The 14043-nt window shown below is 45.6% G+C and overlaps 1 protein-coding gene across 7 annotated transcripts in view; it reads right to left on the bottom strand.

Moving 5' to 3' along the window:
- Positions 1 to 13868, bottom strand: part of RAB4A (RAB4A, member RAS oncogene family) — a 98842-nt gene extending 84974 nt beyond the window's left edge. For 6 of the 7 annotated variants that reach the window (XM_073219966.1, XM_073219967.1, XM_073219964.1 and 3 more), the window contains exon 1: positions 13634 to 13868. In XM_073219966.1, the coding sequence (XP_073076067.1) occupies positions 13634 to 13664 (31 nt within the window). In that variant the 5' untranslated portion in view covers positions 13665 to 13868. The remainder of the gene's footprint in view (positions 1 to 13633) is intronic. The other variant, XM_073219962.1, reaches the window with a different exon arrangement.
- Positions 13869 to 14043: the final 175 nt, after the last annotated feature.

The raw sequence follows: 14043 nt of genomic DNA, 5'->3' as shown, positions 1-14043 counted from the left end.
GGGTCAAATGGTATTTCTATTTTGAGCATTTTGAGGAACCTCCATACTGCTTTCCACAATGGTTGAACTAATTTACATTCCCACCAGCAGTGTAGGAGGGTTCCCCTTTCTCCACAACCTCGCCAACATTTGTTGTTGTTTGTCTTTTCGATGATGGCGATCCTTACTGGTGTGAGGCAATATCTCATTGTGGTTTTAATTTGCATTTCTCTGATGACAAGCGATGTGGAGCATCTTTTCATGTGTATGTTGGTCATCTGAATTTCTTCTTTAGACAACTGTCTATTCAGCTCCTCTGCCCATTTTTTAATTGGATTATTTGCTTTTTGTTTGTTGACGTGTGTGAGCTCTTTACATATTTTGGATGTCAACCCTTTATCGGATCTGTCATTAATGAATATATTCTCCCATACTGTAGGATACCTTTTTGTTCTATTGATGGTGTCCTTTGCTGTACAGAAGCTTCTTAGCTTGATATAGTCCCACTTGTTCATTTTTGCGTTTGTTTCCCTTGCCCAGGGAGATATGTTCATGAAGAAGTCACTCATCTTTATGTCCATGAAATTTTTGCCTATGTTTTTTTCTGAGAGTTTTATGGTTTCATGACTTACATTCAGGTCTTTGATCCATTTCAAATTTACTTTTGTGTATAGGGTTAGACAGTGATCCTGTTTCATTCTCTTACATGTAGGTGTCCAGTTTTGCCAGCACCATCTGTTGAAGAGACTGTCCTTTCCCCATTGTATATGTCCATGGCTCTTTTATCATATATTAATTGACCATATATGTTTGGGTTAATATCTGGGGTCTCTACTCTGTTCCACTGGTCTGTGGCTCTGTTCTTGTGCCAGTACCCAACTGTCTTGATTACTGTGGCTTTGTAGTAGAGCTTGACGTTGGGGAGCGAGATCCCCCCTACTTTATTCTTCCTTCTCGGGGTTGCTTTGGCTATTCGGGGTCTTTGGTGAATTTTTGAATTGTTTGTTCTAGTTTGTTCAAGAATGTTGTTGGTAATTTGATAGGGATTGCATCAAATCTGTATATTGCTTTGGGCAGGATGGCCATTTTGATGATATTAATTCTTCCTAGCCAAGAGCATGGGATGAGTTTCCATTTGTTAGTGTCCTCTTTAATTTCCCTTAAGAGTGTCTTATAGTTGTCAGGGTATAGGTCTTTCACTTCCTCAGTAAGGTTTACTCCTAAGTATTTTATTCTTTTTGATGCAATCGTGAATGGAATTGTTTTCCTGATTTCTCTTTCTATTAGTTCATTGTTAGTGTATAGGAAAGCCACAGATTTCTGTGTTAATTTTGTATCCTACAACTTTGCTGTATTCCAATATTAGTTCTAGTAGTTTTGGAGTGGAATCTTTAGGGTTTTTTATGTACAATATCATGTCATCTGCAAATAGTGACAGTTTGACTTCTTCTTTACAAATCTGGATTCCTTGTATTTCTTTGTTTTGTCTAATTGCCATGGCTAGGACCTCCAGTACTATGTTGAATAACAGTGGGGAGAGTGGGCATCCCTGTCTTGTTCCCGATCTCAGAGGAAAAGCTTTCAGCTTCTCGCTGTTCAGTATGATGTTAGCTTTGAGTTTATCATATATGGCCTTTATTATGTTGAGGTACTTGCCCTCTATGCCCATTTTGTTGAGAGTTTTTATCATGAATGGATGTTGAATTTTGTCGAATGCTTTTTCAGTATCTATGGAGATGATCATGTGGTTTTTGTCCTTCTTTTTGTTGATGTGGTGGATGATGTTGATGGACTTTCGAATGTTGTGCCATCCTTGCATCCCTGCGATGAATCCCACTTGGTCATGGTGTACGATCCTTTTGAGGTATTTTTGAATTCGGTTTGCTAATATTTTGTTGAGTATTTTTGCATCTACGTTCATCAGTGATATTGGTCTGTAGTTTTCTTTTTTGGTGGGGTCTTTGCCTGGTTTTGGTATTAGGGTGATGTTGGCTTCATAGAATGAGTTTGGGAGTATTTGTTTTGTTCTTGGGTAGTTTTTTGATTACTGCTTCAATTTCTTTGCTGGTAATTGGTTTGTTTAGATTTTGTGTTTCCTCCTTGGTCAGTCTTGGAAGGTTGTATTTTTCAGGAAGTTGTCCATTTCTTCTAGGTTTTCCAGCTTCTAGCATATAGATTTTCATAGTAGTCTCTAATAATTCTTTGTATTTCTGTTGGGTCCATCGTGATGTTTCCTTTCTCATTTCTGATTCTGTTGATGTGTGCTGACTCTCTTTTTCTCTTCATAAGTCTGGCTAGAGGCTTATCTATTTTGTTTATTTTCTCAAAGAATCAGCTCTTGGTTTCATTAATTTTTTCTATTGTTTTATTCTTCTCAATTTTATTTATTTCTTCTCTGCTCTTTATTATGTCCCTCCTTCTGCTGACTTTAGGCCTCATTTGTTCTTCTTTTTCCAATTTTGATAATTGTGACGTTAGACTATTCATTTGGGTTTGTTCTTCCTTCTTTAAATATGCCTGGATTGCTATGTACTTTCCTCTTAAGACTGCTTTTGCTGCGTCCCACAGAAGTTGGGGCTTTGTGTTGTTGTTGTCATTTGTTTCCATATATTGCTGGATCTCCATTTTAATTTTGTTATTGATCCACTGATTATTTAGGAGCATGTTGTTAAGCCTCCATGTGCTTGTGAGCCATTTTGCTTTCTTTGTACAATTTATTTCTAGTTTTATACCTTTGTGGTCTGGAAAGTTGGTTGGTAGGATTTCAATCTTTTGGAATTTACTGAGGCTCTTTTTGTGGCCTAGTATGTGGTCTATTCTGGAGAATGTTCCATGTGCACTTGAGAAGAATGTGTATCCTGTTGCTTTTGGAAGTAGAGTTCTATAGATGTCTATTAGGTCCATCTGTTCTAATGTGCTGTTCAGTGCCTCCATGTCCTTACTTATTTTCTGTCTGGTGGATCTATCCTTTGGGGTGAGTGGCATGTTGAAGTCTCCTAAAATGAATGCATTGCATTCTATTTCCTCCTTTAATTCTGTTAGTATTTGTTTCACATATATTGGTGCTCCTGTATTGGGTGCATATATGTTTATAATGGTTATATCCTCTTGTTGGACTGAGCCCTTTATCATTATGTAGTGTCCTTCTTTATCTCGTTACTTTCTTTTTTTGAAGTCTATTTTGTCTGATACTAGTATTGCAACACCTGGTTTTTTCTCTCTGTTGTTTGCATGAAATATCTTTTTCCATCCCTTGACTTTTAATCTGTGCATGTCTTTGGGTTTGAGGTGAGTCTCTTGTAAGCAGTATATAGATGGGTCTTGCTTTTTTATCCATTCTATTACTCTGTGTCTTTTGATTGGTGCATTCAGTCCATTTACATTTAGGGTGATTATTGAAAGATATGTACTTATTGCCATTGCAGGCTTTAGATTCGTGGTTACCAAAGGTTCAAGGTTAGCTTCTTTACTACCTTACTGTCTAACTTAACTCGCTTATTGAGCTATTATAAACACAGTCTGATGATTATTTCTCCCCCTTCTTATTCATCCTCCTCCATTCTTCATATGTAGGGTGTTTTGTTCTGTGCTCTTTTTAGGAGTGCTCCCATCTAGAGAAGTCCCTCTAAAATACCCTGTAGTGGTGGTTTGTAGGAGGCAAATTCCCTCAACTTTTGCTTTTCTGGGGATTGTTTAAACCCTCCTTCATATTTAAATGATAATCATGCTGCATACAGTATCTTGGTTGAAGGCCCTTGTTTCATTGCATTGAATATATCATGCCATTCTCTTCTGACCTGTAAGGTTTCTGTTGAGAAGTCTGATGATAGCCTGATGGGTTTTCCTTTGTAGGTGACCTTTATTTTTTCTCTCTGGCTGCCTTTAATACTTCGTCCTTGTCCTTGATCTTTGCCATTTTAATTATTATGTGTCTTGGTTTTGTCCTCTTTGGGTCCCTTCTATTGGGAGTTCTTTGTGCCTCCATAGTCTGAGCAACTATTTCCTCCCCCAGTTTGGGGAAGTTCTCAGTAATAATTTCTTCAAAGACACTTTGTGTCCCTTTTTCTCTCTCTTCTTCTTCTGGTACCCCTATAATGCAGATATTGTTCCTTTTGGATTGGTCACACAGTTCTCTCAATATTGTTTCCTTCCTAGAGGATCCTTTTATCTCCCTCGGTGTCAGCCTCTATGCTTTCCTGTTCTCTGGTTTCTATTCCATCAATGGCCTCTTGCATCTTATCCATTCTGCTTAAAAATCCTTCCAGAGATTGTTTCACCTCTGTAATCTCCCTCCAGACATCATCCCTTAGCTCTTGTATATTTCTCTGTAGCTCCATCAGCATGTTTATGATTTTTATTTTGAATTCTTTTTCAGGAAGACTGGTTAGGTCTGTCTCCTCAGGGGTTGTGATTTTGCTCTGTATCAAATTTTTCTGCCTTTTCATGGTGATACAGATAGTTTGTGGAGATGGCGCAAGTGATGGCTGGGAGAATGTCCCTTCTTGTTGGTTTGTGGCCTTCCTCTCCTGGGAGAATAGCGACCTCTAGCGGCTTGTGCTGGGCAACTGTGCGCAGACAGGGCTTCTGATTCTTGCCTGGCCACTATGGAGTTTACCTCCGCTGTTGCTGTGGGTGTAGCCTGCCTTGGGCTGCTGCTCTGATATGGCAGAGCTGTGTTGGAGGGGAAACAGCTGGAAGGCTGTTTATCTCTGTGAGGGGCTTCTGAACCGCCTGCTGTCTAGGGGGTTATGGCGCCCAGAGTTCCCTGGGACTCCCAGTTGCTGGGCTAAGTGTCCCTGGACGCTTCTGTCCAGCTGTGGGGTCCCTGTCCCTTTAAGACTTTCAAAAAGTACTTGCTTTTCTTTGTCCTGGGGGTGCTGGCTGCGGAGACCCACTCACAGGTCTTGTCCCGTTTCCCTAGTATCCAGCACCCCATGCATGCACTGTGTCTGCGCTCCAGTGCGGATGGCTGGGACTGGGTGTTTAGCAGTCCTGGGCTCCCTCTCCCTCCCCGCTCTGACTCCTCTCCTCCCACCAGGAGCTGGGGTGAGGGGTGCTCGGGTCCCGCCGGGCCACGGCTTGTATCTTACCCCCTTCGTGAGGCACTGGGTTCTCACAGGTGTGGATGTGGTCTGGCTGTTGTCCTGTGTCTTCTGGTCTCTCTTTTAGGAAGAGTTGTATTTGTTGTATTTTCAAAAATATATGTGGTTTTGGGAGGAGATTTCTGTTGCTCTACTCACGCCACCATCTTTAACTCACCATCGAGATGGGTCACTTTTAACTCATAATGCTTTAACAGTTGTAAACACTTGGAGAGAACTTGTTTATATAATAACAGAATTGACTTTAACATGGATTTTACCAATAAAATCTGCCAGCCAAGGTCTCAATGACAAAGGGTTCAATGGAATTTAATAGTAGAATGAGAACCCAAAATACGGACTTCACTCCGATACAGGTGTGCGGCAGGTATACAGTATCCTAGTTTCTGTACATATTTACAACAACATATCTCAAGGTGCCATGTGTCAAAAGTGGCTCAGAAGTCTTCAAACACCTCCTATTCTAAGCAGGTTCCCAGAGACAGGGAGAACTAAGATCAAGTGCAAGTCTACAGTGTTTGCAAAGTCACGGAGGAATTTTGGTATTTCTAAGCAGACCAGGGATTCCACTCTGTGTGCGCCCAGTGTGGACGCCCGTGTTTCTTCTCCTGCTACGCGGCTTTCTCTGACCACCTTCCCGTTGGAGCTGTGGGAACCTGTAGGTCTATCATGTACTTCAGGAAGATCACTACCTGGAACAAGCAGGTAGAAGCTGAACTGTACTGACACTTTTTTGGCAACTGTAGTAGCCGCTGTTGTGCCCCCTGGCAGGCATTCCCCCAAGGAGCCAGACTTCAGGATTGACCCTAAAGCACAAAGGCAGACACTGGTTATTTTAGGACAGTTATGGTCAGTCCCAGACCCCTCTTCCCTGCCAGAGACTGGATGAGAAACACAGGTTTTGGCCAATAAGTGCAATCCGAGTGATCAGCCCAGGCGCAGGTCCTTGGCCTAACGCGGCCCAATTGGATGGGGACGAAGCACCTTCATTTCATAAATGCAGGAAAGGACACCTCTGTGCTTGGGATGTAAACAAGGAAGCAGGCCCAGAGTACAGAGTAGCCATTTTATGACAGACGAATGAGGATGAGGAAAGAAATGGGGAATTTATGTCCTTGCTGACACAGTGGGCTTCTGAATGAACCAGCCCTGAAACCTCACCTACAGTTATTTGAAAAAAAGGAAAATTTTCCTATCACCGATAGTCTTCTGAGTCGGGCTTTATGCCACTTGCAGTTGGAAGCATGCCACTTGATAAAAGGACCAGCGGGCGAATCAGCTATTATCTGTTCAACAGAAATTTGCTATTAAACATATTTTTTTGAAAATTTTTATTTCTGGTCATACAGAGTCATTTATAATCAGAAGGTTGTTAGGAAAACATGACTTTAGAACTAGGGGAGTTGATTCTACAGATGTTTACTTAAGAATCACCAAACACCAGGCATTTGATTGCGACCACAGAGTCAGGTCACCTGATACACCTGTTGCCACACGAGGGATACTCTGCCCCTACGTGCCCCGGGTTGCTGGGCAGGGTGCCAGTTGCCCCAGGTGCTTGACAGATACCCAAAGCCTTCCTCGAGGCTGGTGGCCAACCTCCATTTGGCCAGCACGTTCTCTCCTTGGGGTCATTCAGTGGGGCAGCTCCAGGAGCAAAGCGTCAGCTGCGGCTCTGCTCCCCCGCACTGCACACTGACTGCAGATCTGACTTCTTAGAAGGGAAGTCTGTACTCTGAAAGTCGGCCTTGGGTGACCTCTGTAATTCAGACAATGCACTCTGTGGAAGAGGTTTTAATCAGAGTTGCATTTCTATTATGAACAATGTAAAAACAGATTTCTACCAAGAATGAACTAAACCATGTCTTAAAGGTGGATCTCGTATTTATTCTGGTCTTTGGCTTCACATTCTGTGACTGAGAAGAAACACACCACCTCTCACGTGGAATCAAATCAAAGGCCCTGGCAGTGGCCCCTGAAGGCTGTGCTGAGAACTACTGGCGGCAGCGGGGACAGAGCCACGGAAGCAGGCCTCTGCTTTCCAAGAGCTAACAGCCTAGCCTCCAAAGACTGGCTCTGTCACAGTCGGAGAGCCGACTGGCACACTGGTCAGGCAAGGTCCCCACAGGCAGTGCAGAGAGGTGGCACCGCCATACACAGACCCCTGCGATAACTGGTGTGACAAATAACAAGGGCACTATAACTAAGCAAGCACATGACCTGTAGTATTTTTAATTACAAGGGAGAGATGTTTTCTTTTCTAAGTCCCTAGGTTTTCCTGCATGATTAAAAATTCGCATTTGAAAAACGACAAAGCTCTCTCTAAAATACATCCTCTTATTCATAATTTGTTCACACTTTATGAAGTGTCCCTTTCCCCCACATCTGAATATTGTTAGCTGCTTTTTAAGACAACATACGTGTCAAAAACACAGCCTATAAGGGAAATAGAAAGAATCGCAAGAGTGAGAGCAGTAAGTATTGCTACGGAAGCGTTTGCCATCCTAAGTGGTACAGGACTGTGCTTGGCCACAGCAGAGCTGCAAAGCACTATTTCTCTCCACCATTAGCCGGGACTTACTTGTACTGGCCAAACCTCACTCAAAGTAAAATCATTTTCTTGGAGAGCTTAGAGGGGGGATTTCCAAAGGAAGATGATGTGTAGATGCACAGCGTCTATTTGATTTATGTGTTACACTACAGTATGGTTATCCTTCACATTAGCCTGACTCATCCATCCTATAAAGAGTACCCTGCACATCGTTTTAGAATTTAATCCATATTCAACAGCTACAGAGAAGAAAAAGTCAAGTATGCTTTCAAACATGCAGAACATAGCCCACTACGAAGGTCAGACTAGCAGAGAAAGCAGTGACATTCAAAGGCCAGTGTTACAAGAGGCACAGGATTTAAAGGTTTTCCCTCAAATTATTTTCACTGGGAAGTACCCTCATGGACTGATCAGGAAAAATCTATTACATCAGTCTGACCAATCTCCAGAGGATGGTTGAAGAGAAGAAATTCAAGAAACACCTGAATGATTCATGGAGAAATCTTCCCATTTCTTCCCATTTCAAATAAATATTCAGAGCAAAGCTCATCAGAACTCCTGCCTGGTTAAAGATGGTAAGAAGATCACTTGCAAAAGATTCTGTTATGGCTAATTCTGTACACAGCAACCCCAAATGTGACATACCCCTCACAGAGTGTTGGTGACATGGCCCTCGACAGAAGAAATATCAGCATTATTAGAGGTAAAGTCCAAATGTATGCTTACATGAACTTGTTTTTCCAGGACCTCAAAAAGCTTTGGAAATGCAATTTACATAAATCATCATGATTTTCCTGTGAAACTGTGGCTTAGGTACCCATATGAATTTTACTAAGCCCCCCTTCCAGCTTACTGCTACCAGAACCCACCTCATCTCCCTGCTTGCAGGAGCCAGAGGCTGCGAACAATGGCTGTCACACAAAACAACCTGAGCACCTGCTCCTGCAGCTGCGATGGAGGACTTTGGCATGACCGCCTTATGAACCACCTCCCTGACCTCTTCTAGAATAAGCAGCAACCAGAATTATGCGGAAAGGTCAGTTCAAAAGACTTATAAGACAGATGGGCTCAGGAGATAGGGTGATGAAGAATTAAGAATAGATTTTAACTTTGTCTCTTAGGCAAATGGGTACATGGGACAAATACAAAACTGGGGAATAGGAGTGGGGAATTGGTTGGTTTGGAGCCCGGTGTGAAGATACCCTAGGCCATCCAAGTGGAATGGGGACAAGGTGTTTAGCCCGAGCGCATGCCCTGCCGGGAGATTCAGGAATCTTCTGAGCAAAGAGGGACACAGCCAAGGACTGGGATACTTTATGGTTCAAATGACCAGGAAAAACTGTCATCAACTTCTGCTTTCCCAAAGAACGAAGTTTTCAAGGTTCTATGGTATGGCGGCATTATACAGTGCATACTCAAATCATGTACTCAAATTGTGGTGTCTGGACCAACAGCATAGCACCTCCCCTGCTGGGAACTGGTCTGTGCAGAACCTCCATGCACCCCACATCGGCTGCATCAGAATTTGCATCTCAATATACCAGGGGACTCAGGGGCATTCAGTGGTAACTGCTCCCTCAACTCTGGTCCTTAAAATGCTCACCAGTTTTCAGTGAATGAGAAAAAGAAAAATGCAAACATTTAAAATGACAAATGTATTCAATTTAGAGAAATGTCCTTTATTTTGATGTCAGGTGCTTCGTTTGCTGACATTGTTTATGTGCCCTGTCTTTTATGAAATTAAGGTAATGGTTATTCGGGCAATTCCCCTAACAGCAACTTATTTTATACTTTATTGGCACCAGGTGACTTTGAAGATGTTATTTCCTTTACCAGAATATCCTCTCTCCACCTTGCCCACTGAGCCTAAAATTTCTCCATGAATCATATTTGGACCACCAAGCCTGTGTATTAGTTTCCCACAGCTGCCCTAACAAAATACCACCGACTGGAATGCTGAGAACCACAGAAATGTATTGTCTCACAGTTCTGGGAACTGCAAGTTCAAAACCAGATGTCAGCAAGGTCATGTTCTCTGAAGGTTTTAGGGAAGGACACCTCCTTGCCTCTCCCTAGCTTGTGGTGATGGCTGCCTGCATCCCTGGTGACCCTCAGCTTGTAGATACATTGCTCCGACCTCAGCCTCTGTCCTCACATCACCTCTTTCCTGGCATGTGTCTATGTCCAAATTTCTCTCACAAGGATACCAGTCATTGAATTAGGGACCACCCTAATCCACCCTGGGTTTAGGACTTGAACATATCTTTCAGGGACACAACTCAACCCACAACTGTCTATAAGAATACATTTTTAAAAGAAAATACCCTGACAATTCTCAAAATTACGTGATCAATACTATAATACAGTGCTGCTTTCAAAATAAAGCACAAAATAAAAAGAGTGTACTGCAATAAAAGTTAGCATAGGACCAATGATCTGTATGGTTTCATAAACTGTTTTCACTGCAGAAAGCATGAACTCCAGTGTGAAGAGAGACTTTGCTTAGATTTTTTCATCAAACTGCCTCAGACCTTAATTTTTTCCTTAGTTTCATTTCTAGCATTTTCTGCAGCACTTATTACTTAAGCGCCTTTCTAAACATCATTGCCTCGTACTACTTATTTGACTGGCTGCTTCTGTCTCACAAACCTTAGTATCAGGAATCAAGTAAAGCCAGTTTGTGATCTACCAAGTCTTACAAGGCTGGAGTTCCTCTGGAAGTTCCAGGCCATACTACCTGGCCAGGGTTTTAAGAATGTTGTGAATCTAATGAATATTTGGGAATCACGGTTTCGGTTTTGAGATACTGAGATTGAGGGTTTCGATTTGAAAACTAAGATTTCATCTTTGTTACCACATGCTTGTGGTTAGGGCTCTCTGGGCAGCAAAATGTTGACCCCAGCCCATCAATGGAAGGTGAAACACTGCTTTAATATGTCTGCATCCCTGAGAAAAAGAAAAATGCAAACATTTAAAATGACAAATGTATTCAATTCAATTCAAGTCACTAGAGCAGGTGGGAATACTCATCAACAGCTCATTGGAAGCACTGGCTCTTTATTTTTCTTCCTACCCTGTCAAGCATGCAGTGCCTCCTTTTCTAGAAAAGAGAAAATAGGCACAGCTCACTGTGGGAGTTACAGATGGGTCAATATAAAGAGCTGCCTCCTGGTACAAGGTCTGACCTCTGTGTCAGAACTAGCCAGGTTCGCATTCATGCCATGGTGGGATGTTGTGTATAGTACCTGGGACAGGCCAGACACTTAAGATTTTAGTCTAGATCCCATTTTTTTCTGACTATGATTTTGGCAAGTCACAAAACCCTTGTGGGACTCAATTTCTTCACTTATAGAAACGGGAGGTACATTCACAGGCTATAAAGATAAAACAAAACTTCCCTGTAAGATGCTCTTACATCCTGGACGTTTTGGGTACACTACCGTGACCATTGGGGGCCACTGCTGTTACGCCAGGAACATACAGGAGGCCAGCTTCCAGGCCTTTTCCCCAAGGCCAGGAGGGCCAGCCATTGCTGGGCCATGTGTCAGAATGTCCAGGGCACATCCATGCAACAGAGTATCCAGGGTTTAGGTATAAAGGAGCTTACAGGTTACACAGACATTCCTCTACAGCTATCTACGAGGTAACTGTCCAAAGGAGGGAACCTGATTGTTTTACTTTAGGGAACAATGCTTTGCAAATATGGTCAATGATAAGTGAAGGTGACAGTTTAGGACTTGAGGGTGACTTTTATTTTAGGTCATCAATTTCAACTGCCACACTCACTCTTTCTAAAACTAACTTTCTACTCTATTAATATAGTTTCCTCTAATTTCCTCTATTAGAGGAACAGATTAAATTCAGAGTTAGCAAAAAATAAGAACTTGAGAGGTACCCTGACATAAGAACACTAATGGTCAAAGCTTTATGACAGGAATTTAATCAGTTAATCTGTGATGCTCAGAAGTTCAAATTCCAAAGTGTAGATGGCAAACGTAGGCTATCTTTTATCAAGGTAATTTCATGTAACACAAAGGAGATGTAAAAGCTCTACCCCCCAGCCTCTTCCAGGGCTTTCTTACTGATCTGTCAGCCCCGCTTGGTTTTTCTACTTGGACTTCCTACCCCTCCCTAATGTTCCTTATCCAGTTACGGAGAAAAAGTACGGAGTAAAGAGCACTTGAAAATAAAGCAAAAATGGAACCAAAAATTGCTAGAGGAACATGATTTTCTTTATGAAATTTTTGACTGTGGTTCTCTCCAGGGAGAGCCAGACCATAGGGGTGAGATGACAGCAGCACAGGCAGCTCCGACAACATGGACCCCACAAAGCCCAGAACCTCCCGGAGGATCTCCGGAGCCTTCTATATGCAGTTCTTGGCAGAGTGTCACGAAGCACAGTAGTGGCTGGGGTACAGCAAACACACTGTGACCCCCCTCTCTTAGGAGCAAGGCTGACCCCTTCCACAGGATGCTCTCTGCCTCACCCTCACCCCCATCCCAGAGGCTCTGGGCCTCAACCATACTCCCCCCTTACTGAAACTTCGTTCCCCTCAAGGCCTGGGCATGTGCCGTTCCTCTGTGCTGGCTGCTTAACGCTTCCCTGGTCCGTCTTTCAAAGCCCACATGCCTTCAGAATTCCAGCCTGGGTTTTTAACCACCCACTCATTTATTAGGGACATAACTGCACGAACACTGCGGCCCACGCTAGACTGTAAGCTCCACTAGACCAGAGCCTGCCCGCTGTTTGGTGTGTACTTACAGCGTCTCCCAGCACCAGGCCGCCCTAATGCCAGTGCACACCTATGTGCTGAAGGGGAAGGAACAGCATGTCGCACAAACAGACAAGACTGACTTGACTTCAGGTACATCCTTGTGAACTTGAGCTTCGCCCAAGGACTGTAAAACTCCAAGTTAAAGTCCCACTCTGAAAATGCACGCATCCAGAGTGATCACAGACCAGCAAACATCGCCTCAACCCTGATACAAAGGAGAGGTATACTGTGTTGTTTAATGTTACAAGCAGGGCTAAACAAAAACAAAACACTGCATATGAACTGGAATGGCTTTCGTTTATTCAAAAAAATATATTTTCTTGAGCACCTCCATGGGTGGGAGCTATGGGCGGGGGGAGCAAGGGGTCTGCTTCCAATGTGTTTTTGGTCTGAGAAAACATTTATGAACAGGCATAATGCAAACGCTAAAAACCCCTGAGGTAGAAGTAAGTGAAGCAGGAGGTCCCAGGAAGAAATGGATTAGTCTGTGGACAACTGCTCATTGTAATCCCAGTGCAAAGAAAGACATTCCAGACCAGGAAGGTCAAACTGGAACCTACTGAAACACAGGCGTCGCCCTAAGCCGTTCCCTAGCCTCGCTGGGGACACTATCGCAGATGGCACAGGCTCTGACTGGCTTCCAAGACCCTCAACAATTGAAATTACACTAAGAAAGAAAAACCCTACCGGTGGAAGCGCGGAGAAAAACCAGAGGAAACTTTAAAACCTGACCACATAAATGGCTGTACACAGCGCAGCCTGAGGCCCCTTCATCCCCAGCCCGAACCCCCAAGCCTGGAGCCCGCGCCCCCTGCGCCCCCAGTCTGCGCCTCCTGCACCCCCAGCCCGCGCCTCCTGTGCCCCCTGCGCCCCCAGCCCGCGCCCACCCATCCCCCGCCAGGACCCCCTCCCCTCCCCTGCCCCCGCGTCCCCGCCAAGCCCAGCCCGGACACCCGAGTCTGGGGCCCGGGCCCCCTGCGCCCCTCCCCTCCCCTCCCCTGCCCCCGCCAAGCCCAGCCCGGACACCCGAGCCTGGGGCCCGCGCCCCCTGCGCCCCCAGCCCGCCCAGCCCCTCCCCCGCCGGGACTCCCTCCCATCCCCGGGCCCCGCATCCCCGCCAAGCCCAGCCCGGACCCCCGAGCCAGGGGCCCGCACCCCCCGCGGCCCTTCCCGCGCCCGCCCCTCCCCGACCCAGCGCCCCGCGCCCCCCGCCGCCCCGCCCGTACCGTAGGTCTCGGACATGGCCGTCTGCGACATGTTGGGGCGGCACCGCCCCTTGCTGGATCACCGGCTGCAGCTCCTGCGCGGCCCGCGGGAGGGGGTCCGGGGTCGTCCGCCGCGTCTCGGGGGGACCAGAGCGGGGCGGGCACCGGGGCAGGGTGGGGGCCGCGGTCCCCAAGGCAGCCGCCCGCCTCCCGCGGCCGCGGCCCTGCTGGACTGCCGGCTGCGCGCAGGCGCACGGCCCCCGCCGTCCGCACCCGGACGCGGACCCGGACCCGGAGCGCTGGGCGCGCCGTCCGGCCCCCACCCGCGGCCGCGCCTGCGCACGGAGCCCGCAGCCCGCAGCCGCCGCAGGCCCCGGGGCTCGCGGGGCCGGGGGCGCGCGGAGGGCCCGGGGGCGCGCGGCCGAGGCCCG

Source organism: Manis javanica, chromosome 13, assembly GCF_040802235.1.
Source record: "Manis javanica isolate MJ-LG chromosome 13, MJ_LKY, whole genome shotgun sequence".
NCBI lineage: Eukaryota > Metazoa > Chordata > Mammalia > Pholidota > Manidae > Manis > Manis javanica.
The sequence above is the reverse complement of the archived record's forward strand: the minus strand, read 5'-3'. Positions and strand labels throughout refer to the sequence as shown.